Here is a 14,613-nt window from a genome sequence, read left to right as displayed (position 1 = left end):
GTGTCAGCCGTGTCAGCCGTGTCAGACGCGTTGGCCGCGTTGGCCGTGTCGGCCGCCCCAGCCGTGTCAGCCGTGTCAGCCGCGTCAGCCGCGTCAGCCGTGTCAGCCGTGCCGGCCGCGTTGGCCGTGTCACCCGTTTCGGCTGTGCCAGCTGCGTTGGCTGTGTCAGCCGTGTCGGCCGTGCCGGCCGCGTTGGCCGTGTCGGCTGTGTCGGCCGTGTCAGGCACGTTGGCCGTGTCAGACGCGTTGGCCGTGTCACCTGTGTCGGCCGTACCGGCCGCGTGAGCCGTGTCGGCTGTGTCAGACGCGTTGGCCGTGTCAGACGCGTTGGCCACGTTGGCTGTGTCGGCCGTGTTGAGAGGCTTGCTTGTTGCTGCTGGAGTCGTTTCATTAAAGTCTAGATTATGTGTAGAGCTGTTGTCTGGCCCTGTATGTATTGTGGCCTCTCTTTGTCCTTGGAAGTATTTGGGGGACCATATAGCCCTGCCCAGCCCAGAATTTTTTGCGTGTGCTGCGGAGGCATTTGACGAGTTGCTGAAGAAAGGAATCGAATGCTCCCAGTGGTGGAGGACAGACATGGGCAGGCCGGTCCTCTTGGTCTTGGACGTGATCCAGGTGCTGTAGTCTTCCACCCTGATGTACAGAAATAGGCCAGGGCATTTCTCACCCCCTTTGGACAGGATTCCTCTCAGCACCCAAAGATTCAGGTGCTGTAGCTGGCACATCATTGGGTTTCCTGGATCCCCCTGTGACAAAGGACAGAAGGCTTCAATTCTAAAAACAAACAAACAGACAAAAAAAAAAAAAAACCCCAAACTTTTCTTTTAAAATATATTCTTGTGCAACTTACTATTTGTTCTAGAAATGTTTTACACTGGTTCTCGCTGAAAATGGGGTAAATGATAGGATACTATTTCCAAGCTTGGCGGCCACCACTACAAATTCCAACACGATGGCTTTTCCTTTTCTTATACAAATAATTTGTAGGCTTCTGCAGTTTGCCTGTAGCTTCCTGGATTTCATCTCATTTTCTTATCCCTTTCTAGTCCTTTTACTAAATTCTGTCCCTCTTTTGGCTTCTCGTTCCTCAAATGTTCACAGTTCTTTCCTTTCTGAACTGGAATGCTCACGTTTTTCCTCTTGTTTCCATTCTCCGTTTAAGCTGCTCCCTCTCACCCACCAGGTCAAACTAGGGTCAAAGTGACACTTCCCGGGGAGCACACACTGGACTAGGATCACAGGTTTTCCACCTAGGCAGCTGCCTGTCAACACACCTGCTCCCCAGCCCATGTCCATGCGCCCAGCATTCTCTGCTCCCGTGGGAGCAGTCCTCTGTGACTCTGGAATTCTGCCACACAAACCTTATCTCACTTCAGATGAGTGGGTGGAAGCTTGACACACTTAGCTAGATGTGTGACCTTAGCAAGTTACCTAATTCTCTTGAGCTAAAGTGGGGATATAGTTAATTCCAGTAAAACAGAGAACCTGGCCCTGTGCCTGTCACACTGTATGCACTCAATAAAGAAAGTAGCTACTCTTATGTTGGTATCTAGAAAAGGCCATCATTTTTATGTGAAAAGCTGAGGAATATGGGAAAAGCAACAAGACAACTGCTAGGTATAATTTACCTTACCTGCCCTGCTCCAAGGCCGCCTCTTAAAGGAATACCCACTCTGTGGTCCATCTTGGTCTAAGAGGAGGATTGTCATCCAAGGGCTGTCCAGCCACCTGTGACCTGTGCAGCCTGCCTGGTCAGAAGAGCTGGGTGTGTACACATTGCTCTTGCTGTTTAGACTGAGGCATGGAGGGAGGGAGACTGCAGTTGACCTGAACAAACTCAACGATGAGAAGCAGAGAGGCAACAGAGTGGCCGCCCTGGCCGCTGCCCATTCCCATCTTCTCTTACTAAGCCTCCCTTTTTTCTGAGGAAGCCACACTAGGACAGAAATGCAGGCGAACGGGAGAAGAAAGGGGGGAGCGCGAGCCAGGCAGCAGGCAGGTGTGCTCCGCAGAGCCGCCATAATCCCCTGCTGGTCCCATGCCAGCCACCTGAGGATGAGAGTCTGGACTTCAGCCTGTGCTTCTCATTAGGTGGGAGTGCTTTAGTCCAGAACTCTTGATTTTTCAGTTTTTCACAACCTACTGTTTTCACTCCAAGCTGCCACACAGCAGAGAGCAGAGATTTCATCCCAGAGTTTGGGCTGGTTATCACGGGACTGGTGAGCAGGCTCCCGTCCATACACCCACTGTGTCTGCCTGGGGCAGAGAAGCTCTCTGGCCAAAAATGGCATGGTCGCCCCAGCTTTCACCAGTCCCATTTCCAGCTTCTTTTAACTGTGGTTTTATAGTTGAAGGAAGAAAAAGAATGTAATTCAGGACAAATAGTTTGATGAATGGGAGTGTGGTAGATGTCCCCAGCTATTGCATGGTTGCACCAATTGCCATTTGCCCCGGTGTAGAATATGCTGCTTTTTCTCTTCCTCAGAACCTGTAGGGATGAGACTTCTGAAGCACAAGTAACTGAGACAAAAAGTGCCAGGTTCTCCTCTAGAGCAGCCCTACCTCATCTCCCAAGGGAGTGACTTCGGCATGGAGGGGTTCTTTCATTGCGTGATTCTCAACCTTGACATTCAGAAAAAGCCCTAATAGTTGTTGGGGAAAGGGAGGTGAGTTCAGAGCGATTCTGCTTTTGTTGGGTTTCCAGGGACCCGTTAGGCAGCTACGGAACCTGGGGACTCCATAGAAGCTGAATACAGCGACTCCACACTGCAGACGTGCTCAAAGCATATCCACATGTGTGTTTTGAACTCTCACTCTCAAACCTTTAGCTCGTGAGAAAATATCTGTGACTTAGCCATGCTACACTGAAAATGGTGACAGGTTCGTCCATTTGGCAGATTTTTTTTATTGAGCACTTGCTATCTGCCAAGTGCTGTCTACCCTGGAGACAGCCATGAACCTCAAGTGACAGTCCCTGCCCTCAAGGAGTCCACCATCACTTGAAGTGACCACGCTTTCTCGGCATTGGGCTTCTACTCCGTCATGTTCTTACCAAGCAGACGGCATCAGTTTCCTCCTCTACATGATAGCCACATCCTGTTTTCTTGTAATTGTGTAAGGGACACAGGTCGATGTTTTTCACGGAGATTTTCCTCAGGATACTCATCGTCATGTGATGTCCTGTCTGGACCATGCAACAGAGAGCCCAAGAATTATTAACAAGAAGACATCCCCTAAGTCAACTCAATCACAACTCACATGTCCAGATGGGAGTGAATAGAAAATGTCCTAATAAACCCCTTTTCTGCATAGAAGTCAGAACCTGTGTCTTAAGATTTTACTGAAAACTACCTTTGCTTTGAACTTGTGTGTGCAAATTGGCAGAGAACATATTCGCCCTTTCTCCACATCTATAAAGAATACATTTCCTCGTTTATTTCCCAAGAACAAAAGAAATCAAGGATGGCCTAGACAACAGGACAGTTGGCTCTAGTCCCTGGCCCTTCTATAACCTTGCACTAATTTCAGGCTGTCTGCTGCCTATATACTTCCAATTTGGGTGTAGGACTAGAAGAAAAAGGACCAAATGTAAGAATTGCCACGGGAAGGGCAAGCACTGGGAATCTTGACTGATTAGGTGGCTCAACTGGAACCTCAAGCCACCTGAATTGTTAAGATAGGCCCTAGAATGGTTCACCCAAGTCACCCCCACTGCTAGCACACACACAGCCTCCTCTAAGAGAAGGAAGGCATTAACTGCAGTCGTGGGATTCCATCCTGCCACCCAGCAGTTCCTCAAGGCTGACGACAAATGCAGCTTTCTGCCAAGGAAGCAGATGGACCCAACCAGATTGTTGAAATGCATCGCCGTGTCTGTCTTCAGGAGGGCTATGTTATTGGTCATTGTTACGTTATCAAAGTCTTCATGGATGACGATCTTATTGATTGGATACTCTTCGTGAGCAATCACTCTGCCATCCATCTTAGCTATACCAACTATAGCGACAGCGTCCTTCCTGGAGAGAAAGCAAGGGAATCTTGAGAAACCAAGGCACCAAGGAAGCTTCGCACTTCCCCGTTTTCATACTTACTATTTTTTCAGCCTGGAACATTCCTCCAACTCATCTTCCTTGGGCAAAGGAAATCTTTTCTGAACCCCTAGGCTTGTTCTCCCCTTTGCAAGCCCATAGAATCTTGGAGATTCTTCTATCTTAACATCATTTGTCCCACCACCTAAAGATAATGTTATGGCTGATTATTCTATGCATAGTTTTTTTCTTTTTTTACAGAGTTGTAGTCATACCAAAGACGTAATCTTGACTCTTGATTTTAGCACTTAACATTTTAATACAAGCATCTTTCCATATTATATACTCTGTAAGTATACTTCAGAGAAATTCCGATTTTAATAATGATGGAGTTCAGTTGAGTGTTTTCCATTTATTCTCTTGGGAATCAGCCAAAGAACGACATAAACACCATGAAACCGAGACACTGAAGAATCCAAACCTCAGAATCAGAGAAAGGGCCGACAAAAGCAGTAGAGGACGGCAGATGTGTGGAGGATTTTAGATGATGCCTACTGCCACGGAGTCGGGAAAGCTGCTCAAACATGCTTTTCCACAAAGAAGTAGAAAGAAAAGAAATAAACCATCATCAAAATGAAAGCCATTTGGAAGCAGCATAAAGACTAGAGACCACAGAAAACACGAAAAGGGACACGGAAGGTAGAGCTAAGAAAAGTGACCAAAATGAAATGGATATTAACAAAAATATTTAAAAGCTAGAGAAAAATGACAACTATGGCAGTTGATGGAGGGTTAACAGACCACAAAGAAGGTAAGCAAAGTAACAAAACAAAAAATATTCCAAGATATAATTTAAGAAAATTTTCTGGAAATAAGACTTCAATCTACAATTTGGAAGTGTACTCCGTATGCTAGGGAAAAAAAAACAATACAGAATGATCAACACCGAGGCATATCTTTGTCAGCTCCCAGCAAGAAACAAATGCATACTCAAAGAAGGGCAGCTGAGGAAAGTTTAATGAAGGGAATCTTGACAAAGGCCTTGGCAGGATGGAGGGAAGTCACAGGGAATAGTGCGGTACAGCTTCCTGCTACGGTAACAGCAGGGTGCTGGTGCCACTCCAGGCTCTAGCCCAGGAGAGGGAGTAGCCAGAGCTGCAGGAAGTGGGTCACTTGGCAGGAGAAGGCCGCCAGTCTGCAGTGTGTCTCAGGTAAATAAGGCCCTGACCTCACTCTCCCCCTTCCCTCCAATCTCTTGCCAGTGCTCTTCTTGGCCATGCCCGCTGGTGTAACCCGCTCGGGTCAGCCTCCTGGGACCCAGAGGGTAGGAAAGGATAGAAAGTGAATTTGGAGGGGCAAATGGGAGAGACCCGGCATAACTAGTAAAGTTCTTGGACTTCAGTGGCAAACAAGGTATCCTTTGGCATTCAGACAAAAAAAAAAAAGATTGTCACCTTAAGTTTTGCTGTCTGTTGTCTAATGCAAGGAACTTGTAAGAGCAGAAGGGGATTCTAACAGCAAGGTACTAGAATAATAGGGGTGAACTGGACCTCTGTCAGGCATAGGAGGATGTATGGTTGGCCCGCAGAGGAAAGACAACCAGACTGGCTTCAGACTTCTCCACAGCAAATAATACTGGAAGCCAGTGGGTGATGCCTATTAAGTCCTCACAAGAAAGAAGTTGTGACCCATGAATTCTATACTTAAGTGGTCATTCGACTTTAAGGACAACACGATATTTTTGAATATGCAGAAAAACAAGGAAACACGGTTCTTGGGAGCCCTTTGAGAAACTCCTTGAAGACAAATTTAGCCAGTTCTAGTGCCGAATGGAGAAAATCCAGCAAAAGGGCTGTCAGTAAGTATAGGATTCATTATAATACTGGACTAAATTAAAATAATAAATTTTCAAAATTTAGATTGGGGTAAAAATGTTAACCCTAGCAATAATCAAGTGGTTTCACTAAAGCTGAAAAAAAAAGAGGTATCTGTATACACCAATTTCCCATCTTTTATAGGAATCTAAACATTTATTTACAGCTGATATATGAAGTAACAAGGATGTGCAAATATATATATGTATATATGTGTGTATATACATATATATATATATATATATACAGATATATATATGAATCAAAGTAAATATGTATAATCTATTAAAATTGGGTGGTGGAGGAGAAGGGGAAAAGCGAAGAGAGGAATTCTGGCATTGGCCACAGTAGAGTATCTAGAGAGGACGATCCAGAAAGAAACAAGATTTAGGTTTTACTTCCATGAAATTATACCTCTAAGATAAACACTGGAGCGAAAATTCGAACTTTCCAAATCTGTCAGAAGAGACATACAAAAGAAAACAAAGGCCATATAATGAAAAGTAAGAAGCAATAAAAACAGAAAACATAACCTAAAATAAAAAACAAGAAGCGAGAGTTTCATTCTGAACATCAAGCAGAAGAGCATGAGGTAAAACAAAGAAAGGCTCTTAATGATGAGAAAGAATTCAGTCTGCAGTGAAGACCTCACAGTTATAACCATCTGCAGCAAGTGGCACAATGTTTACAAAGTAAAAACTCCAAGAACTAGGAGGAGAAAGAGCCAGAAGCTTGTTCATGATAGAGTTTAATTCACTTCCGTCAGCCCAGGAAAGATGGAGACTCCCTTCTCCAATTTTGTATGTTAAATTGTACACCAAAGACAGAGAATGAATTTTTAAATGTACCTGTGGAAAATATTCACATGGGCAACTCAGAGTAGACACAAGGATAGCCTTGACAAACTCCTAAATCACCACACAGTATAACTCACATAAATGCCACGCAACAAAACAAAACACCCTACCACCTGGATATTTAAAAACTGTCTTTAATAAAACCCCGAGTCAAAGAGAAAATCAAAACCAACACAGCAGACTGAACAGAAAATAGCAATAATGAAATCACTACATGGAAAGCAGACCTCTCTGGGGGGACAGGTGGCAATCACTGCCAAGAGTTAGCCAGTAAAATATTGAAAACAATGCAAATTTCCAACATTAGAGGACTGTAATTATGGTACGTCCGTCATGGGACACTGTGCAGCTGGTGGGAAGAATGTGGTCGCCCTCTATGGATCCAGGAGAAAAGATCTCCCAATGTGCACAATAGAGTGAAAGAAGCTAAGAGTGGAATACTGTGTGTCGTGTGCTGCCCGCTGTTTTGTTATAGACTGAGCTGTGTCCCCCAAAATTCATAGGTGAAGCTCCAACCCCGCATGCATTTGCAGATAGGGCTTTTAAGGAGGTAATTAAGATTAAGCGAGGTCATCAGGCTAGGCCCCCGATCCGATAGGACTGGTGTCCTTATAAGAGGAGGGAGAGACACCAGGAGTATGCGCACACAAAGGAAAGGTCATGTGAAGACACAGTGGGAAGGTGGCCGTCCGCAAGCCAAGGAGCGAGGCCTCAGGAGAAACCAACCCTGCCAACACCTCGGTCTCGGTCTTCCAGCCTCCAGTAAGAGGTAAGAAGTACATTTCTGTTGTCTAAGCCCCGCTGTCTGTGGTATTTTGTTATGGCAGCCCTAGCAGATTAACAGAGGGAAGGGGAAGGAAAATTCTCCCTCTGTCAACAGATATAAGAGTTAATATAGATAGACCTATAGGGAGATAGATATCCATGAATGCATCGAGTATTTAAGGAAAAATACTCTAGAAACTTGACAAAATATGGCTCAAAAGAAGGACCTAGTGATAGCGGGGCAGGCGGGGAGGAGAGGCTTTTCCTTGTATTATCCTTCGGTTCTTCGTGAGCGTTATACTATGTACATGTATTTTCATTTAAATATGTGTATTTTCAATTTAAAAATATATCTCGTACTTTAAAAACTTCAGCAGCTACACAATGTTACATCGAGGGCTTATACTGTAATTTGTTTTACCAATCATAGTAATTATATTCTCTCTCCCATACTCTGTATGTATATATAATATACAGTATATAAATTGTATCTATTTATATACTATATATTATATACACTGCTTTCATAGTATATATATATATTATATACCATATATATAAGTATATACACTATTTATATACTGTATATTATATAGACTATATAGTACATACAATAAATAGTATATGTACTATTTATATACTATATATTATGTGTTATATACAGTATATACTGTAAATAAAAGGGTAATATACTGTATTTATCCATGATAATTGGACATTATGTTTCCAGTGTTTTGTTTATAATTAACTATCCCATGAACAACTGTGCATAACATTGTTCCAGTGATTGAAATTATTTCCTTAATGTTGCTTCCCAAAAGTAAAATCTTTGGGTCAAACAAAAAAACATTATTCCTCTAATAACATTTGTGGAGGTTTTTTTTTCTTCTGAATTTAAAAAATGCATATTTACTGTAAAGAATTTAGAGAACACAGAGTTCAAAGAAAACAGCAATATGTGCTTCTGAGCATCCAGAGATAAGCGCTCTTCAAGCATCTGCTTTTTCCCTTCCGGTCCTTTCTCTGTGTATAGGTATGTATGGCAGTCGCATTGTTAAGGCTCGAGGGAAGTTGAACGAGATAAGCAGTAGGGGCCTCTAGCATGGGGGTCAGTGCTGTTGTGATGCAGTAAATGGGAAGGAACATCCTCCCTGCAGGGGATGGAGGACCAACCATTTCACTTTGCAGCTGAAGACATCAGACTGCTCTGGCTTTGGCATCTGGTGACTTTAGGACCCCCAAGAATCACGCAGAGCAAGCGCTGAGCTGGTAAAGAGCCCTGTGGCCCCATCACTAGGAACCCACCTTCCAGGCCTCCCCAAGCGAAGCAGGAAGTAGCGCCCCCCACCCCACCCCAGGGGGCTGTGCAGGCCCCAGAGGCAGGGGTACTGGCCTGTTCTGAAAGGCAGAGGCGATGCTGAGGATCCAGAACTGGCTGAGGATGCTGCCGAAAGTCAGGTGGGTGTAGTGAGAATCCTGCAGCGACACTATCCACGGGAACTCCTTTTCGCTGACCAAACCCTCCTCGGAAGTTTCTAGACTCTTGGTATTCTGGACACCACAACCTGCAGAGGGGGTGTGTGGGGGGAGGCGGAGGCCTCAGTGCTGTGGCTCAGGGCCACCACCACTGCACCAGACCTCAGGACACCCCTCCTGTTGCTCGCCACTCTGTCTGGCTCTCTATCTTAGTCGCCACTAACTCTGCCACCCCCGTCTTTTTTCCTAGTGGGTCACTTTCCTTATAAAATACTCTTGGTGGCACCTTTGAGTCTAAAAATAATGTTAGGCTCCCGATACTCTCTCATCTATTGAATACTTAGCCATGCACACGAGGCAGTGTCTGAAACCTTTGTATTCATCAGCGGTTCTCAGGGTGTAGGCTGGGACCTTGGGGTGTCTGCGAGACCCTCTGTGGGGTCTGCAAGGTTAAAACCATTTTCATAAGGATACTAAAATTATATTTGCTTTTTTCACTTTCATTCTCTCGCTAGTGTACAGGAGAATTTTCCAGAGGCTACACAATGTCATCACTCTGATGGCTAATAGCATGTGTGAGCCTGTGTATTCTTGTGTTTTAAATTTCTTCAGTTTTAATTTCTAATATGGAAAATATGGAAAATATAGCTCCATGAGCAAAAGCTCTTTTGGGTCCTTTATAATTTTAGGGAGTATAAAAGAGTCTTGAGACCCACATGAGAACGGCTGGTATACATTACTTCACACAGTTCCTCCAACAGAACTAGAGGTGGACATTGTCCTGTTTGCAGATGAGAAAATCGAGCTTTAGAGCGGGTTAAGTACTTATCCGAGTTACACAGCTGGTAGGACCCAGGGCAGGTCCAGATGAATTCAAACTCCACACACTCTCAACCCCTCACAGTCTGTTTCAGCCACGTTTCATCTCAAGTTTGCTCTTCCCTCCTTAAGCTGCTGGCATTTGTGGTTTCTCCTGCCATGTCTATTTTGCTTGCCAATGTATCCCCAGGGTCCGGGTACAGTGCTTGGCACATAGTAGGTTCTCAAAAAAAATTATCCAGTGAATGAACAGAAGCATGCTGCCAACCAAGGGCTCCCTGACATCCTGTCATCAAGGGCTCAAAGGTCCTGCTAGGTGGAGGCTGTTCTGTGGCCCCTTCCAGGCTTGCTCCACCTTTGCCTTCCTGAGCCCTCGAATGGGTCACCTCCAACTGGACAGACTCTTCAGCAGTCTGGACTTTGTTTCAAATGAGAGTTAAGTGTTGACTAAAGTTTTAAAAAATATCCTCCCTCTGCCAGCCCTGGTTTGGCCCAAGATGGCCCTGTATTTAAAAAAAAAAAAAAAAAGTTCCCCCGTCACAGAGTCCCTCCAGTCTGTGTTCGAATAGTAGGACAGGGAGCGCCCTGGCAAGGCAAATCCCCAGGCTGGGTGAGCCGGGCCCCCGCTGTCCCAGGCACCGTTACAGGATGGTGTCCACGTGGGGGTCGTGCTCTGCCTAAGTACGGCCTGGGTACTCCCTCCACCGCCCGTGTCCTCCTCGCCAGTGGACGTGCTCTGCCCTGATGGGTCCCTGAGGTGCCCATTTTATCCCTGCCGATGCAGAGTGGAGGCAGGGATTCTCAACCTGCTGGCACATTTCATTTACCTGCTGCCCGGCCGCTCCCACACCCCCGGGGGTGGGGCCTGGGCACTGGCATTTTTTAAATGCTCCCGAGTAGATTCTAATGTGTATTCAGGGTTGAGAACCACTAGTGTTTCAGGAAGGCCCTGACTCAGTGTCCCAAGTCCAGTTGGCCTCTATGCTGTGAGACCTAGGGCGAGCCACTTCACCTCTCTGGGCCTCAGTTTCCTCCTTTGAAACATGAGGTAACGCACCCCTTGGAGTTGTAAGGATCCCGTGAGGTGAGGTTACAGGATGGTGCTTTCCGAACTGTCTCCCCATGACTGATAATGCTAACCCCAGGGACAAAATAAACGCTTCCATTTTTTTTTCATGTAAACTACCATTCTGGTTGCTGTTTGTAAATCCCAAATTACGAGTACCCAGTGCCTCTCTTAAACCAGTGGCCCTAGGTCATGGGCGTCACACGATGGGTACCACCAGTCGACTGTGAGTCAGGTCGATGGCTGCTTTTTTCAGCCATTCAGCCCACTGCCAGGTGCCAAGCTAGGGTCTGGGTTTATAATAGGGAAGGATTTCAGGATCCTACCCCAGCCCCAGGGGAGTCACAGTACATGGGGAGATGGACATGATGACAAGTGATAGCCATACAGAGAGACTCCTGACACAAGAGACTCCTGGCCAGAGTATACAGAGGGGAGGACATGAATCTGCCCAGAGCACGAAGTCTGGGAGGACTTCCTTTGGGGAGTGACCTCTGAGGGGAGCGCCGAAGACAGTTTCCAAACCATGAAGCTAGAGTTGCTTGTGACCTTCGGTGCTGTCATTAAAGGACCAGGACAGACTCCCCCCACCCCCCGACAATGTGGCACCATATGACAAACTTCTCCATGAACTGACACTTAGAGACTTTGCTGGAACAGTGACAGAGCTGGCTGTTAGCTGGCCGTCGATTCTGTAAGGGCTTCAGAATCACCAGAGAGGGAATTCTGTTTTTTGCACGGGCCGCTGGCAGTCTGTGGCGAGCAAGGTATTGACCACGCCTTCCCAGCCCAACAAGAACCTATGGGCGTGTGGTGCCTTTTACTGTTTCATAGCTCTAGTTGGCTAGTTCATTTGACCTTATAAAACCCTTGGGAGCCCAGGATATAATGAGGAAATCTGACCCGGAGATGAAATATTTGCTTTGGGTCACTTGCTTCAGGATTTTTAAGAGATGGGAGAGACCCTTTCTGTGTTTTGTGGGCATCCCTCGGCCTCCTTCGGGCTGCAAGGCGATGAAGTAGGTGAGGAAGGTAGCGAGTTCTCCCCCTGACATGTGCAGGAGGCGGGGGGCTCTCTCGTGTCCCTGTCTAACTGCAGGAAGATGGGGCAGAGCCAGCTCAGGTGGCAGAGAGGTGGGGCAGAGCTGTCTGTCCCTTTCTAGGCTGGATCTTAGACCTGGACAACCTAGAGGTCAGGGAGGGGACCGCACCTGTCACTTCTGCCAACTGAGTCCTTGGCAGCCTCTAAGACCCCTTCCTGCTCCCCTGGTCCAGACCTCTTCATGGGAACAACGATGCTGGAGTAGGAACACAGGAAGCACCTGCTCCCCACCACTTGGACACCCCCGCCTGCAGGTGCCCCGGGTTGTGAGGGGGGAGGCAGTCTTCACACTGGCCCTCTGTGCCCTGGGCCTCCCCGCAGCCTGAGGCTAATTTTCCTAACTGCGCCCCCTCCTGAGGATTAGCCCTGACACCGGGCTGCTGAAGCCACAGTTTCCTAGCTCCACGCCCCGTGTTCCAGCTCTTTGCCTGGTTCCCACCACCGGTGCACGCTGCCAAAGCAAAAGCGAAGCGCTGGGAGTCATCCTCCCCGAGTCCCCCCGCCCCCCGGACATTAAGAGCAGTTAGTTCACTCTCCTGGGATGATCCCCCTGCCGAGTTACAGGATCCGCTAAGTCACGAGGAAGAAAGCAGCACACTCACTGGCAGAAGCATGTAAGATGTAGAGAAGCACCAAGAGCATCTCCGTCATTTCTGCCATCCCCAAGGACAGCCGCAGCAGACACCATGGGCAGCTGTGGAAACAGAACGGCCAGGCGCACGGGCTTTCCTTCTCCTCCCCAAGGACCGACTCCCCCTCAGCGTTCGAGGCCCAGCCTCTTTGCTTCTAAAACACGAGAAACAGACCTGTCACATCCCTATGGCTGGGTTCCGTGCAGTAGAGAGAGAGGCAGGGACCAGCTGCCCGGCACTGATATTCTGTGAGGATTCGTGAGATGGCCCAAGGAGAGGTGGCAGCCGGCACCTGTCAGCTCTCTCCTCAGTCCAGCCAGGGTCCCTGGGCTTCCCAGAGAGGTGGGGCTCAGAAAAGCGCTGTTTTTTGACTCGTGGAATTCAACCCTTGTCTTAACTCTGTAGCCATAAAATGCTGCGGGAAGAAAAAGCAGGGGTTTAGTGTGAGCCCACGCTGGTGTCGCCCCTCCGGCTAAACTCTGTTGGCTTAAATAATGCTGGGATTCTATTAACTGGGGAGTCTATTAACTGCTCCTTTTACACAGTCGCAGCCCTGGCGTTTTGCGGTTACTTCGCACAGTAACCCTGTGAGGTGGACACGGTCATTATCCCCATTTTAGAGATTCAGAAACCGACACTCAGAGACCTGGAGAAGCCTGCTCAAGGTCACACAGCCACCCAGTGCTGGGGCCCGAATCCAAGCTCAGGTCTATCTAAACTATGAGTCTTAACCGTCTGCCACACCTCCAGGCCTCACACAATGCATAAGAGCCTGAGGAGCCCATGCGCGTCGTTCTCAGTCACCATGTTCCACTCATGACACCAGATGTTCCTGTCGTCAGGACGGTTCTCAGAATTCTCCTGTGAACTGCTCCTGCTAGAGGGGAAATGGACTCACTCTGACCTTACGGAGCCCAACAGAGGGATTCTTTCTACCACCCAGGGGAGAATGTTCCATTGTGGCATCATGGTTACTATGGTGTCACCAAGCAAACGTCCAGACACGGGGACTTAGGAGGAGCCAGGATGAAAAGGCTGCCTGTTTCCTAAATTTGGCAGGGCTATTCTGGAAGCCCGGCTGTCCCCTGGTCTGGTGGAGGAGACGTCCCTTTTTCTGGATCACAAAGTCCTGTTCAGCTGTGGCCGTGGTCTGCCTACCTCCTCAGCACCCGCCCTGTGTCCACACAAGTTCATCGCTCTGGACGAAGGAAGCCCACGACGAGGGTGGGTTTGGTTTTTCCAGTCCCCATCAGCATCCTTACACTCCCAGCGTGGTTTCCTGGAGGCTCAGCCCTGTTGTCTTTAGCAGCTCCAAACCAAGCTACCCGGTGGGCTCTGTCAACTCAAGGGGCCCGATGGCGTCCGCACCCCAGCCACTGCGAGCAGCTTCGGTTTCAGCACAAATGCCAGGACTTAAGAAAAGTGTTGACAACATTGTGGTAAAGACGAAACTAACTCCATGGAATCAGAGGGCTGCTGGCACAGGCGCTTAAGAAATATTTATTGGACCCATAGATGAATGGCTGATGGAAGGAAGGATGGCTGGACAGAAAGTGAAGTCCAATTCGGAAGAAACGCTGTCTCCTTCCCCTTGAGGCTCAAGGTCACACAGCTCGATGCCCTGAGCGCCTCACCATCCTCCTTCATCTTTGACACCAAGCAGGGCCTGGCTTCTGCCGGGAGAACAGAACAGGAAAGGTTGCGGGTAGCGGGAGAAATGGAGTTGACCCTTCAATATGTTCTGCATCTCCAGTCTCAAAGGGCTTTCACAGACGTTTTCTCGTTCACGATTCGCAGTCACCCTCCCAGGATGAAAGAATTACCCGAGCTTTCCAGATGGAAACATGGTGACTCAGAGCGGGAAAGTCAAGCCCCTTCCCTGAAGCCATACACCTACAAAGTGGCGGGGGCAGGACTCCAACCCAAACTCCTCCAACTCTGGGATGGTGACCATCTCTCCACGTCTGCATTTCTCAGCCTGGACCTCATGCAGC

The 14,613-nt window shown here is 47.6% G+C and overlaps 1 protein-coding gene across 1 annotated transcript in view; it reads right to left on the bottom strand.

The window, feature by feature from the left end:
* Positions 1-2: 2 nt before the first annotated feature.
* PRSS54 (protease, serine 54) overlaps positions 3-14,613 on the bottom strand; it is a gene marked incomplete at its 3' end in the record, with an annotated part of 38,839 nt that continues 24,228 nt past the window's right edge. The window contains exons 3-8 of the mRNA XM_011379967.2: positions 12,794-13,034; positions 12,590-12,681; positions 8,918-9,089; positions 3,848-4,016; positions 3,053-3,184; positions 3-746 (exon numbers count right to left, since the gene is read on the bottom strand). Of these exons, the coding sequence (XP_011378269.1) occupies positions 3-746; positions 3,053-3,184; positions 3,848-4,016; positions 8,918-9,089; positions 12,590-12,647 (1,275 nt within the window). The remainder of the gene's footprint in view (positions 747-3,052; positions 3,185-3,847; positions 4,017-8,917; positions 9,090-12,589; positions 12,682-12,793; positions 13,035-14,613) is intronic.

Source organism: Pteropus vampyrus, unplaced genomic scaffold (genome assembly GCF_000151845.1).
Source record: "Pteropus vampyrus isolate Shadow unplaced genomic scaffold, Pvam_2.0 Scaffold379, whole genome shotgun sequence".
In the NCBI taxonomy this organism is placed as follows: domain Eukaryota; kingdom Metazoa; phylum Chordata; class Mammalia; order Chiroptera; family Pteropodidae; genus Pteropus; species Pteropus vampyrus.
This window is presented reverse-complemented; position numbering and strand designations above follow the sequence as displayed.